Source organism: Eptatretus burgeri, chromosome 15 (assembly GCF_056783735.1).
Source record: "Eptatretus burgeri isolate ZD-2024b chromosome 15, Ebu_testis_v1, whole genome shotgun sequence".
In the NCBI taxonomy this organism is placed as follows: Eukaryota; Metazoa; Chordata; class Myxini; order Myxiniformes; family Myxinidae; genus Eptatretus; species Eptatretus burgeri.
This window is the reverse complement of record NC_140975.1, coordinates 12,054,820-12,068,940: the sequence shown is the minus strand read 5'-3', so window position 1 is coordinate 12,068,940 and position 14,121 is coordinate 12,054,820. Positions and strand designations below refer to the sequence as shown.

The 14,121-nt window shown below is 46.3% G+C and overlaps 1 protein-coding gene across 9 annotated transcripts in view; it reads right to left on the bottom strand.

Annotated features, from left to right (window-relative positions):
• PRP4K (pre-mRNA processing factor kinase PRP4K) overlaps positions 1–14,121 on the bottom strand; it is a 35,034-nt gene that overhangs the window by 8,400 nt on the left and 12,513 nt on the right. For 8 of the 9 annotated variants that reach the window (XR_015051618.1, XR_015051619.1, XR_015051620.1 and 5 more), the window contains exons 2-5: positions 3,746–4,292; positions 2,516–3,510; positions 2,000–2,236; positions 874–1,065 (exon numbers count right to left, since the gene is read on the bottom strand). Coding sequence is in view for 5 of the 9 variants with exons in the window: in XM_085856671.1 (XP_085712797.1) it covers positions 874–1,065; positions 2,000–2,236; positions 2,516–3,510; positions 3,746–4,292 (1,971 nt within the window). In the remaining 4 variants the exon portion in view is untranslated. Of the gene's footprint in view, positions 1–873; positions 1,066–1,999; positions 2,237–2,515; positions 3,511–3,745; positions 4,293–7,111; positions 7,253–14,121 lie in introns of those variants that run through there. The other variant, XM_085856676.1, reaches the window with a different exon arrangement.

The following is a 14,121-nucleotide window of genomic DNA, read 5'->3' as shown; positions in this document are numbered from 1 at the left end:
TTTCACCTGCACAAGGAGAATAATTGTACAAGTGTCGAAACCACCAATTCCTCCCAGAGGGAGCTATATTACTAAAAGGAGACGTATCTGTCTGTCAGTCACGTGATGAAGCAGGACCTAGACTTTTAATGTCACGGTTCCTGCTGTTGGAGAATAAAAATATATAGGACCACTGGAACTGTAGCATAGCATATCTGGGCCCTGGCCTAATTGTAACCAAAATTTGGTAGAATTCTGACTGATCTGGTGAAGATGTTTGAAAGAATTTGGGTGATTTTTCCAAAAAATTTACAAATACGTACAAACAATAATAATTACATGTTGTAAAAAAATCCTTTGTTCACGCGTTTTCACTTGGTACATGTGTATGTCTGAACATTATAAAATCAAAAACAGCTTGGCCGATATCCATCAAATTTTTCATACGTGCTCTGTGTACTCAGTGTCAGGTCCTCAGCACAAAATAGCCCACCCCCTTACTTCCCATGAGGATGGGGAAATGACATACAATTTTCACCTGTCCACGTGGAATTGTACACGTGGTTTCACTCTGGATCACTGGCTGAGGGAGGGGGGTTTACAAAACACCTTTACTGCTCGCAGAGGGAGCGGGTATTGCTAGTTCCAGAAAAAATAAACGATAAATTGCATATCGTTTACAATACACCAAGCTATCTATGGTCGGTCCACCGATACAATTGACACTCAATAACCAAACGAGCCACAAGTACAATTGCGTATCGTTTACAATACACCAAGCTATCTATGGTCTGTCCACCGATACAATTGATGCTCAATAACCAAACGAGCCACAAGTACACAGTGATATGCAGTCTGTCTGTGTGCGTTACAACTCATCATAAAAAGCCGTACTTCTCATCAGACGTATCCTGCTCCACCTTCATGCCTTCGGACAAGCTCCCTTTGAATCTATCTCCCTCGTCACGCAAGTGGCCATCACGCCGCCGGTGCCTCGAGTGAGGTGAACGGCGTTCTCTGTTACGGTCACGGTCTCGTGAACCACTCCTCCGAAGGCGCTCACGAGTGTGACGTCGGTCAATGGATCTGCTCCACACGATGGCAAACGAACAATGACAAAAGCTACAAGCAGGAAAGCGCTGGCAAAATTTGAGTTCCCTTACAAGGAACATAATTCGGGAGGAGGCCATTAGGTCCATTAGGCCTGCACAATGGTCACCAACCTACGGTTGCTTGTTTGTGCTCTCTCCTTTCTAAATGAGCATGAAGCAAGGAGGCAGCACGTACCATTTTAGAGTCTGGTATGACTCAGCTGGAGTTTGGTTATGACCACCCACATCCTGGACTCGGGATTAAAGACCATTAAACCACCCGAGTTTGGTAAAACTGGTTTTTGAATCCTTGAAAAAGTGTAACTATTCCACAAGTTTTTGCCAAAACTCACCCATCTGGAACGGAAGCATACACTTTCAATGTGCAAGGACCATCAGTCAAAGTGATGCAATTTGAATCCTTTATCTCAAGGTCATGCATCATGCAGGAAAAAGTCTGTACATGGAACAATTTTCATGCACCCCCCCCCCAACCAATTTTTAAACCCAGAAACAAAAACAAAAAACACCAATGCACTATAAAGTGTGTGAGGAGGAGGAGAAGGAGGAGGAGGAGAAGGAGAAGGAGAAGGAGAAGGAGGAGGAGGAGGAGGAGGGGGAGGAGGAGGAGGAGGAGGAGGAGGAGGAGGAGGAGGAGGAGGAGGAGGAGGAGAAGGAGAAGGAGAAGGAGAAGGAGAAGGAGAAGGAGAAGGAGAAGGAGAAGGAGAAGGAGAAGGAGAAGGAGAAGGAGAAGGAGAAGGAGAAGAACATATATATTCCCCACCCAAGCCCAAACACATATGGCCTTTGTGAAAAGGCAAGTTCACGCTCAAGTACGATAGCAGGCAGGTCCACTACAAGGCCATGAGGACTAATGAAAATTTGGTGCAATGGACCAACGGGACCACTAGTGCGTATAAACAAGGCACCTGTGTCGAGGTGAGCGGTGACGCAGAGGAGAATGGGATCGGTGGTCAATCGGTGATCGGGAGCGGCGACGGGAATGTTGGAGATGTGAAGGAGAGCTCGGGTGATGATGACCTTGTTCATCAGATCGGTCTTTGGAGCGTGACGTCCAATCGAATCTCTCTCTCATGCGTTCGACCGATCGCGATCGATGGCGAGATCGCTCGTGCCGGTGTGACAACTCATCTCGAGATTTTGACCTTGGCAAATAAAGCAATGGAGGGATGGGGAGGAATGAAATAATGATCGAGGAAAGATATATATTGTATTGTGTTTGAGCAAACATGTAAATGATTAATGTCGTTCAAAAAGTGTGTGTAATGCTTCATCGCATGTGTACTGTACTAAACAAAACAAGGAGACATCACAACAAAAATGGCAAAGGTTTTGAGCGTATCATGCGGAGGAGTCCAGTTCCAAGGCCGCAAGCCTGCAGATAATCAGGAATATCAGCACTCAGCCTTGACAAGCCCTATTACCTATGGGAAAGACTGCGCCTGCGTTCAAATTCCCTCTGCTTGCTGTCTGTAGATGTCCTGCTGCTCCTGTAGTTGCTGGGCTGTCCACTCGGCGAATGAGCCTTCTCGAGGGCATCGTCCCCACGAGCTCGGCTGTCAGAGTCACTGTGCCTGCGTCGATGGCGTCCTTCACTGCCTCTCTGCCGCCGAGGAGACAAGTTCTCTTTTCCTGCACCTGGGGACATTTCTTCCTTTCTCCTTTTCTTCTTCTTTCTCCGTGACTCATCTTCGCCATCGTAAAAGCCTTCCACATATCTCTCTTCCTTCTTCAAACCTCGTGCTGTTTCCTCACTACTCCAGCTCTTCTCTTTTGCTTCCAAATCACTGTGTCTCTTTCTCTCTTTTTCCTTGAGCCTCTCTTTCTCTTTTTGCTTCTCCTTCTCTTCTCTTTTCCTTTCCCTTTCTCTCTCCCTCTCTTTTTCCCTTTCCCTTTCTCTTTCCCTCTCCTTTTCCCTTTCTTTTTCCTTCTCCTCCCTCTCCCTTTCCTTCTCCCGCTCCCTTTCCCTTTCTTTTTCCTTCTTCTTTTCTTTCTCTCTTTCCTTCTTTTCCTTTTTCTCCTTTTCTTTTTTTTCATCAGACCAAAACTTCTCAGAAACATCACCATCATCATAATCCTCCTCCTTGGTAGAATGACGACGCACTCTACGGTCTCGTGACTTTGATCTTCGCCCTTTTTCATCGCGACCACAATACCGCCCACCAAACGATCCGCTTCTATGGCGCAGTTTCTCCCGGGAAATATCGTGGCAATCCTCCATGGGCGATTCGACCGATGCTCGATTCTCGGTCTTAATTTCCATCAAATCAATTGTTGGGGCAACCACAGTGAGCGGTTTGGGGATCATCACCGATGGCTCATGGTTTTGGATGGCTGTAGGTCTGGCACTGACACCATCCGTTGAAGGTACCGGACGTTCACTGATCTCACCTTCTTCCTCCGATCCAGAAACGTAACCCTGGAGACGAGACATGCATCGACAAAGGAAACTTGAATTTGCTTCACATTATCTCGACAACACATCCTTATAATGTTGACTGATAATGTAGAACAAAGTCCCCCAAAAGCTATTAAGAATCCTCATGTAAAAGATTCAAAAGAGAAAAAAAGAAATATAATGATTATTCACTCCAACTTCTCAGAAAACAACAGTAGTCCAACAAAGGTATTGACTGGTTAGTCATCGCACTCACCTGCAAGATAAGACCCATTCCTGAGCGAACCTTCCCTTGCCCTTGCATTTCACTATCAAGCTCTGCTTTGATCAAAGCTCTCTGCTTTTCGAGATCTTCAAGCACAGTGTCATCCTCAGCACGCTTCCTCTTGGTAGACTCGACATCACCCACGCAAGGACCGGTGATGGCAGAGACTCGACTCGAAGGCACCTCGGCTGCACCCACACTTTGTGTTTTGTCCCAATTCTGCACAGGCTCTGCCTCCACAGCGTTCACAGGAGGCTTGGCCTGCACCCGCTCCAGCTCTTCTTCTTCTTGTGGGTGCTCCTTACGCCGATGCTTCTTGTGTTTGTGCCGGTGCTTTTTTTTCTTCTCCTCGTTTTCCTCTGCACCACTTGCGTGACTATGCTTTTTGTGCTTCGCCTTGTGATGGCGGTGGTGGTGGTGGTGGTGATGCTTGCGCTTCTTTTTCTTGCTGTGACGTAACGTGGCTTGATCACCGTCTGAACCATCGCTGCAATGTTCGCTCATGCTCTGCCCAGAAATGGTTCCAATCTTGGAGGCACTGATAAAAGCAAACAAACAGATAAATAAAACAGGCAAAGATGACAAGTAAATCTTGCATGAAAATGTAAAACTTAGCAGCTACCTTAAAAAGTGGACATTTTTAAATGGAAAGAACGATTTAAAAATATCAAACATGTTTCAGTTTCCTTCAGTGATAAAAAGATAAAAAGCACAAATCAAGCTTTAGTTTCATGACTATAAACACCAACAACCTGTGGGAGCAGCAAAGGGGGAGGGTGGAACTTTATTTTGTTGTGTGTGTGTACAACAAAATTTAAATATACATTTCAATAAAATAGACATCAAAGCTTTTCGACTTGCACTCCTCAAGATAAAACCGCAAGCAGATGAAGAAGAAACATCAAACTCTCATTTATGAACTTACAATGTAATGTCCTCTACGTTGATTGATTGAGGGAAAGAAAGGCCGGGGTTACCTGATTGGTGGGACCAAACAGCATCACAAATAATGAGTTGGCGGAAATGAACAGCCATGAATAATGATTAGGCGGAGATGAATCACCAAAGTACCAGAAACATAATGCTAATTAGCTGAAGCCTAGGTAGGGGGAGGGGGTTTGGTTTTCATGATGACAACGTTGACTGTGATAGATGTCACACAGTCAAGCCATCATAGTCAAAATAGATATAAAGTTCAGACAAATTCTGTCTACAATGAATAGGGCTGGTAGACCTGATGAATATGGCCTCCATTGCACGAAGGTGAGCTCAACTGCATCCTCGACTCAGGGTTGGCCCAATGCAGGGAAGTGTGAGCCACGGTGTTTCAGGGAACCCTCATTGTAGAAAGTGATCAGTGTGCCTAAATAGTTTACTAAACAAAATTTTGGAGGAGATATTTTAAACAAGCGTTTGATAATCTATGAAAAAAAATGTATGGTCTTCCTGGTCTATATTGAGTCTTTCATGTGCTCACTCTGGGGAATTTGTAATGAAGATGTCAATAAGGGCCTGTTTTGTATTTTCACATTTGTAAATTAATGATATTTCTTGTAGGGCTGACATAATTATTTCAATTTTTATGCTAGTCTTGGTTCCCAGTATGACAAATAGCCCCAATATTATTTGAAAATAGAATTGGATCAGCTCGAAAAGGGTCTATCCATGTGAACTGACGGAAAACGTCGAAATTGACCATTTTCACACTAGAAGGCTCTCATTGGTGCCTATAAATTCCCTCGAGTGCAATCCGATAGAAAATAAATATTTTTTCTAATGATATTGCTTGAAAGTTTTTTCGAGTAATAGTAAACTTTCATGCTAGGTACCATCAGGATTAGGGAACTGATATGACTCGGCTAGCAAATTGGGTTTGGCCACTGAAAATCTCCACCGGTCCATCACATTTTGCATTTCAGTCAATAGTTTAGACTAATAACATAGCAATTAAATTGTTGTTGGTTATATACTCAAATACAATGGGAGTGATTAATCTGACCAAGTATCATTCCCTTATTCCCCCTATTAGTGACAATATCATCCGATGAAAATTTCTCCACCGGTCCGTCACATTTTTAGAAAGGTGATTTTTCTGTGTAATTCATGTTATTTTCCATAATAAATGCTTTTGATTATATAACTTAGCTTACTGATAGCATTGATGCAGTATTTTATTCAGGTTATCATTTCTGGACAAAATTTGGGTTTTTGACCCTTCGAATGACAGTCATCGATGAGCTGACAGTCATTTTAAACAATGGTTCACATAGCATTATGAAACAATGGTACAAGCTATAAAACCCCGAAAGTACAATGTTTTTATCCTGGACCAATCATTAGAGCTGACTTTGCTGTTGTTTGAGCTGAAAACTTGCATGTCAGCCTGACCAAATCAAAAAATCCTACCCTATTTTGAAAATGATGACATTTTGTGATGACAAATCCTTTTTATAAACTTTTTTTTGCAAAATTTTCAGTGAATCTTGGATTTTTTTATGCTGCAACAACTTCACTGTACATGAAAATTGATTTTTTTTTCACGACTTCTCAAACAATTTGGCTCACACTTAGCTGCTTTGACCCGGTTTGAAACCAGCCATTACGGTATTGCTCTGTACACTGAGGATTATTCAGGAAATGGCAACCAATTGCTGAGGCACAGGGAATAGTTGTTGCACTATGTACATTCTTACAAGCCCGAGTTGGTTGTCTCTGTTCAGTTGACTGACCCCGTCTGATCCCCAAAGGGATGTGTTGTTCAATACGATCCTTCAATCTGAAAGATGTGCGGCCCACATACCTAGCATCACACTTGCACCAAAATTCTTAAATAATCTTACTTGTATGAGAGGCGGGCAGAACTTCTTTTTGGACTGATGTAAGCAACCGGTGGGTGGTGAAAATCACTCGTGGTTGAACAGCATAGTAAGAATGGGACACTGTCTGTTTGATCTGGTTTTCAAACCGTTGAGACACTTTGCCTTTCCAAGGTAGACACAGGTATACAGGGCATTTACCAGGTCCGATTATAGGATTCTTTGGTGGGTTCAGGAACTTGTATACACATATATCGATGTTCTGTTCAGGATACCCATTTTCAAGAAGAAGTCTTTATGGTCTCAATTTCAGCATGGAGTTTATCCTGTGGAGCAGAGCTTCCTTGCTCCATTGACCAAGATACCAATCAATCGAATCTTGTATCAAGAGGAACTGTAAGAGTCCCACCTAGTATACTGTCCGGTAAAAGTAGATTTACGGTAGACTGTGGTTTTATAAGCGTTGGCCAATTTCTCAACTAAGACGTCCAAGAAGAGAAGTACGCCGAAGCGTTCCATCTCTAAGGTGAACTCTAGTTACCTGATTGGTGTAATGTCCTCTAGTTACCCGAATTCAGGTATGCCAAGAAGACTTTACATGCTGAGGTTGCCTCAAAAACAGTAAAGATGTCATCCACCTACCGATAATAGATGGAAGGGGGTTGAACTTCAGGATGTGGATCTGCAAAGGCACGTTATTAACAGTAACCTACAAAGATGTTTGAACCTTTATAAATGAGTTTGGTGATTCTTCTTCATCTGCTTGTAGTTTTAGCCTGAGGAGTACAAGTCAAAAAGCTGTGATAATATTTGTTATGTTTGTTATCTCCTCCTAGACCAGTAATTCTTAACCTGGGGGAAAATTTTTGGATTTCAGGGAGGAAATTATTTTTTAGGTTGAACAATTTTCAAACTATTTATTGCGTTGAATACGTCATCCGAATACGCTTCCTAAGCGATTAAAAATTAGCGGAACAAAAATTCTGCGCTTAAAGACCGAAGACATCAATAGTTTTGCCAAGTTTATTGCCATTTTTAAATGATGCAATGCAAAAACATTTCCCTTGATACGAATGATTTGAATAATGATGAACTTTTGCTGATTTTAGGATTGCTAATGTTAAAATATTATGACTGTTAATGTTGTGCAATGAATTGTGTATCAATATTTGAATGAAAATATCTATTGGAATAATTTTTTTTAAATAAATTTTAGTTTTTAAAATTAATTTAGTGTTGATAATGTGGTGGGGGGAAATATCATTATTCGGCAATTTCAAAGGGGGAAACAATACGAAAAAGGTTAAGAAACTGTCTGAGACAAAGCGTCAACGGTCCATGAAACTCAGCTATATTGTACTTAGTATACATGACTCGATGGTTATACTTTTTAGATCGCTTCACGAGCGAATGAGCAAAATTTAGGAGGGTTAAAAAGTGAAGCTGAGGCCACCGAGTATTAGCTATGCAGCCCGAGATACATCACCGAACATGATTGGTCCAGTGCTATCATGTGCCTACCACAGAGCAGACCGGCGATGACAGGATTACGAGATCCCTACTATAATTCATGGACCGGTGTTTATGTGTTCCTTTGTTGCGCTACTCCTCCTACAGTTATGAGCAGATTCCATCCAAACTTGCTACATAGGATCAACATGACCACAATTAGTGTATTGGGGTGCTTATACTTTCCTGGTGGTTTTGTGTGGGGGGGGAGGGGGCAAGGGATGCAAATTCTCCATGTAAATGTGTATCATGCAGCACCACCTTCAGGTGAGGGAGGGTATTACAAGTCTCCACCATTTACAGTACAGGATTCCTGTCCCCACGGTTTCCAGTGCTGTGGGGTGTTTTGGATCGTAAGCAGTCGGTATGTGTTTGCTTCATGCACATAACCCGGGTAATTATTTTTCCCATACTGAGCTGTCAGTTGTCTAAACACCACCCAAATAAAGGTATGCGTCATAAGAACGTGTTGCATGCTTGGAACAAGATTTCCCGTTGGGCGGGTACTGTGCTAGTATGAGTATGTGTATGTATATATTGTTACGAATTCGCGCCCGCCGGCGTGCGAACTGCCGCTTTCCACTAATAGTTGCAGCTCGCCCACCGGATGGACAATTCAGTCGTGACCTTCCGGAGCAACGCCGGAACCCTGTCACGGGTGGGTCTTCAACCCCACCACGGCCGAGCCAATTGTCTACCCGCGCAAGACAGGGTCACTCGCCGAATTTAATATACCTAAGTACCTGCACGGGCAGCCGACCGGGCGACCGTACCGCGACGCAGGTCGGCTTGGGACACGAACCGCTGAAGCGGTCCGTTCCGTTCTGCAGTGATAACCGAGCGGGTATTATCGCCCGACCTCGCCGGATCCGATTCTATGTAACGGGTGTTTAAAACCCAGGTATTTATTCCACGATGCAAGATGGCATTTTCAATCGGGAGAAGACGCAACCAACGGGGTACATTTGAACAAAGCACATTTATTCTCAATTACACGCATGTACAGCCAACACGTATAAGGCAAACAAAAGCAAGGGAAAGCACTACGACCGAATATGATTATTATTAATGTACAGTCACTTAACAGTTTTACTTTTGGACATGGCGCCACAACATGCACTCAAAATAAAAGAAAAGACCACCCCCACAGACAGGGGAGTCAGACAGGGTCCGCAGACCTTTATAACGTGAAGCCTTGGTGACCGAAAGGGCCCGACGAGGCCGCACAGGTTACCTTCCTCGCTGGGGCGACCCACGACGCTCCTTTCCCACGGCAGCTAGCGTAGCCGCGGTCCGGCCCAGGCCTCGTCCAACGGCCAGGCGATTCGGGCCCAGCCTTCAACACCTCAGAGGAACGAACGGGCCTTCGCTCTTTCCGAGCTGATGCTCTCGTTAAGAGCCCGCTCGTACCTCGCGCTGCCTGGACTGTCACGAAGCACGATCACCTCGGACCGTTCGGAGCTGGTTGGCGAGTCTTCTACTGCCCATACTCGAGCGTGCAGGTCTGCGCGGAAGGGCAGGCGGGGCTGCGCTCCCAGCTCGTGTCTCCTCCTGGCGTCCGACCCTCTCCACCGACTGAAGGCTCCAAGCGCCAGGCTCCCGACTTCCGCGCAGCTCCTCGACCGCTCCAGACAGACCTCCAGACCCGACTTGACTCGTTGAACTGGCGCTCTGCGCGGCCTTTTATAGGGCTGGTGAGACGAGATCTGATCTCCGCCCTCTCACCTCTGACCTCTGCTCGGAAAGCGGACGTGGTAGAAATCACCGGCCCTCTGGATCCGATTCTCCGAGAGCGAAGCTTCCACACAGAGCGAAGCTTCCACACAGAGCGGACGTGGTAGAAATCACCAGACTTGCGCTCACAACGAAACCTCCCGCGTCGGATTGCAGCAACGCTGTTCGCTGGGGACTCGCCGCGGCTGGTGCAAAAATGGCGTCGTTTCGAAGACGAAGGTGAGGTGGTTTGTGGCGTGGAGATGTTGACGGTTGCTGGCGGAGTGGTGAAGATGGCGTGGTTGTTGAGAGGCAGGTGTGGTTGTGGTTGGTGTTGTGGTTAAGGGGAGCGATGTTGGTTGTTGTAATGGTGGTGGAGATGTGGTTGGTTCAAAATAACGATAGAAAAAGAAAAACACTATCTCAAAGGATCACAGCCCTGTGACATGAATAATTCCCATTAAACAACGGTGGGGAAATCTAACTGAACACAGACTTACCAGAATAACTGAACTAAGGACCTTTATAGTGTTCTACGAATTTCCACAGCCGTAACATTATATATATATATATATATATATATATATATATATATATATATATATATATATATATATATATATATATATATATACATACATATACACACACATATATATCATTCTAACCACTAACTGACTGACATTAAAAAATCGGTGCCTTCCAGCTGGCGCAGAAGGCTGAAATTTTGCATGCTGATGGACATCAAAGCCAGTACGCCGGAAATAAAATTAATAAATAATAATAAAAAAAAAAATCACAGGATCACCGGACAACATCCATAAATTAAAATATACTAGTACGGGCACATAGGGGCGGGCCCATAGGTGCGTGCCCGTAGGTGAGTGCCAGTATGTGCAGCCTCTCTCTCTCTCTCAAACCTCGAAAAGGCACATCCGCGGGTCCCCAGCAATATTCCTGGCAAGTTTCAATCGTGCAAAAGAAATAATAATAATAAATAAATAAAAACATTAATTGTGATATCATTCGTGACGTCATAGCACCGTATCCTGTCATTGGTCGACAGATAAATGGCCATAACTTGGGAACCGCTTGTCCGATTGATATCAAACCTTGAAAAGGCACATCAGCGGGTCCCCAGCAATATTCCTGGGAAGTTTCAATCCGATCGGACCAGTGATCGTCCGGTTATTAAGAATTTGGGAAAAAATTGGCATGATAAGGTGAGAAGGTGGAACGACACCTTCAGCTGCCATATACACCTTTTCAACACTGAAAAAGCAGTAAAATGGCCTTAATTTGGGAACCGCTTGTCTCTGTTGAAACTGTTGAAAAGCGTCCGTGAATGAAAATATAAATAAACAAGAAGGGCAATCGGTAGAGTGCATCGCTTCGGCACGTAATGCCTCATCCACAAGAACATATCAGGCCCATTGCATTTTTGAAGTAGAACGGGCACTCAGTAGAGCGCATACCTTCGCCAACGCTACATTTTGCCCCCCCCCCCCCCCAGAAACCGTTGATTGTGAGGGTATTTAACAGTAGAGCGCATACCTTCGCCAACACTACATTTTGCCCCCCCCCCCCCCAGAAACCGTTGATTGTGAGGGTATTTAATCCCATACCACATCTGCCATCTCATATGTGTTGTGATGGCTTAAAAACATGAAATTTCCTGTGTCATATCGGATATCACAAGATTGGGCATTCAATTCACAACATTTTGGTAATGGTTGCATGCAAATTGGATAAAAATCGACCGCACTATGGCAAAATGATGATTTTGACCTTTTCATGACCTCGACCTTGACCTTTGCACTCTTAATTTTGTAATTGGTATTAGAGTGTGGGGAACAGAACAGTCAACATTTTGGTGTTGGTTTCATGCAAATCAGATAACAATTGACCGTGTTATGACTAAAACCGCACATTTTGCAATGTTGTGACCCCCCCTGACCTTTGACTGGCAACCGCTAATAAGGGTTATTACGTCATTGTGTCATGTCACATATCACAAGATGGGGCATTGAATTCTGAACATTTTGGCATTAGTTGCATGCAAATTGGATACAAATTGACCGCGCTATGGTAAAAAGACGATTGACCTTTTCATGACCTTGACCTTTGACCCGATCGCTCCCAAAATCTAATCAAATGGTCCTCGGATAATAACCAATCATCCCACCAAATTTGCTGCGATTCAGTTCAATACTTTTGGAGTTATGCGAATAACAAACAAACAAACACACATATTCACAAATAAATAAATAAATACACGACGATCAAAACATAACCTTCGCAACAAAGTTTGTGAAGGTAAATATCGTGCTATACAGAATATTGTTTTTGACGATATCCCTCAATGGTGAAGAATTACTTCAAAAATCATCAGATCCAGATCCGGATCTTCACCAAAATCGAATCAATTTGTCCTTACCACACACCCAACGTGTTCACCAAGTTTCATCAGAATCCATCCACAACTTTTTGAGATATCGTGCTATATTGTTGTGGGCCGGGGTTCAGTGGCGATAAACGATCACAAGGTGGAGCAGTGGAGTAGTCTCCCACCGAACACCCGGAATTTAGGTCGTGACTCTCGGACAACTCCGAAAGGTCACGGGTCACTAAGAGCAATGGTTATCAACCTGGGGGTCGTGACCCACTGGTTTTTTTCGGGGGTCGTGGGAAGGTTGTCAAAACAAATAAATATATAATAAAGAAATTCATAAATATTTTTTGAAAATTATTTTTCAATTAAATCTCCCATAACAATGTTGTAATGTAGTCATTATGAAACAGATTTGAGCAGCAAGGGAGGAGAGAGGAGAGAGGGGAGAGGGGAGAGAGAGAGCGGGAGAGAGAGAGCGGGAGAGAGAGAGCGGGAGAGAGAGAGCGGGAGAGAGAGAGCGGGAGAGAGAGAGCGGGAGAGAGAGCGAGAGCGGGAGAGAGAGCGAGAGCGGGAGAGAGAGCGAGAGCGGGAGAGAGAGCGAGAGCGCGAGAGAGAGCGAGAGCGCGAGAGAGAGCGAGAGCGCGAGAGAGAGCGAGAGCGCGAGAGAGAGCGAGAGCGCGAGAGAGAGCGAGAGCGCGAGAGAGAGCGAGAGCGCGAGAGAGAGCGAGAGCGTCGAGAGAGAGCGAGAGCGGCCGAGAGGAGAGCGAGAGCGCGAGAGAGAGCGAGAGCGTCGAGAGAGAGCGAGAGCGCGAGAGAGAGCGGGAGAGCGGCCGAGAGAGAGCGAGGAGCCGCGGAGAGAGCGGAGAGCGCGAGAGAGAGCGAGAGCGCGAGAGAGAGCGAGAGCGCGAGAGAGAGCGAGAGCGCGAGAGAGAGCGAGAGCGCGAGAGAGAGCGAGAGCGCGAGAGAGAGCGAGAGCGCGAGAGAGAGCGAGAGCGCGAGAGAGAGCGAGAGCGCGAGAGAGAGCGAGAGCGCGAGAGAGAGCGAGAGCGCGAGAGAGAGAGCGAGAGCGCGAGAGAGAGAGCGAGAGCGCGAGAGAGAGAGCGAGAGCGCGAGAGAGAGAGCGAGAGCGCGAGAGAGAGAGCGAGAGCGCGAGAGAGAGAGCGAGAGCGCGAGAGAGAGAGCGAGAGCGCGAGAGAGAGAGCGAGAGCGCGAGAGAGAGAGCGAGAGCGCGAGAGAGAGCGAGAGCGCGAGAGAGAGCGAGAGCGCGAGAGAGAGCGAGAGCGCGAGAGAGAGCGAGAGCGCGAGAGAGAGCGAGAGCGCGAGAGAGAGCGAGAGCGCGAGAGAGAGCGAGAGCGCGAGAGAGAGCGAGAGCGCGAGAGAGAGCGAGAGCGCGAGAGAGAGCGAGAGCGCGAGAGAGAGCGAGAGCGCGAGAGAGAGCGAGAGCGCGAGAGAGAGCGAGAGCGCGAGAGAGAGCGAGAGCGCGAGAGAGAGCGAGAGCGCGAGAGAGAGCGAGAGCGCGAGAGAGAGCGAGAGCGCGAGAGAGAGCGAGAGCGCGAGAGAGAGCGAGAGCGCGAGAGAGAGAGCGAGAGCGCGAGAGAGAGCGAGAGCGCGAGAGAGAGCGAGAGCGCGAGAGAGAGCCAGAGCGCGAGAGAGAGCGAGAGCGCGAGAGAGAGCGAGAGCGCGAGAGAGAGCGAGAGCGCGAGAGAGAGCGAGAGCGCGAGAGAGAGCGAGAGCGCGAGAGAGAGCGAGAGCGCGAGAGAGAGCGAGAGCGCGAGAGAGAGCGAGAGCGCGCGAGAGAGAGCGAGAGCGCGAGAGAGAGCGAGAGCGCGAGAGAGAGCGAGAGCGCGAGAGAGAGCGAGAGCGCGAGAGAGAGAGCGAGAGCGCGAGAGAGAGAGCGAGAGAGCGAGAGAGCGAGAGCGCGAGCGAGAGAGCGAGAG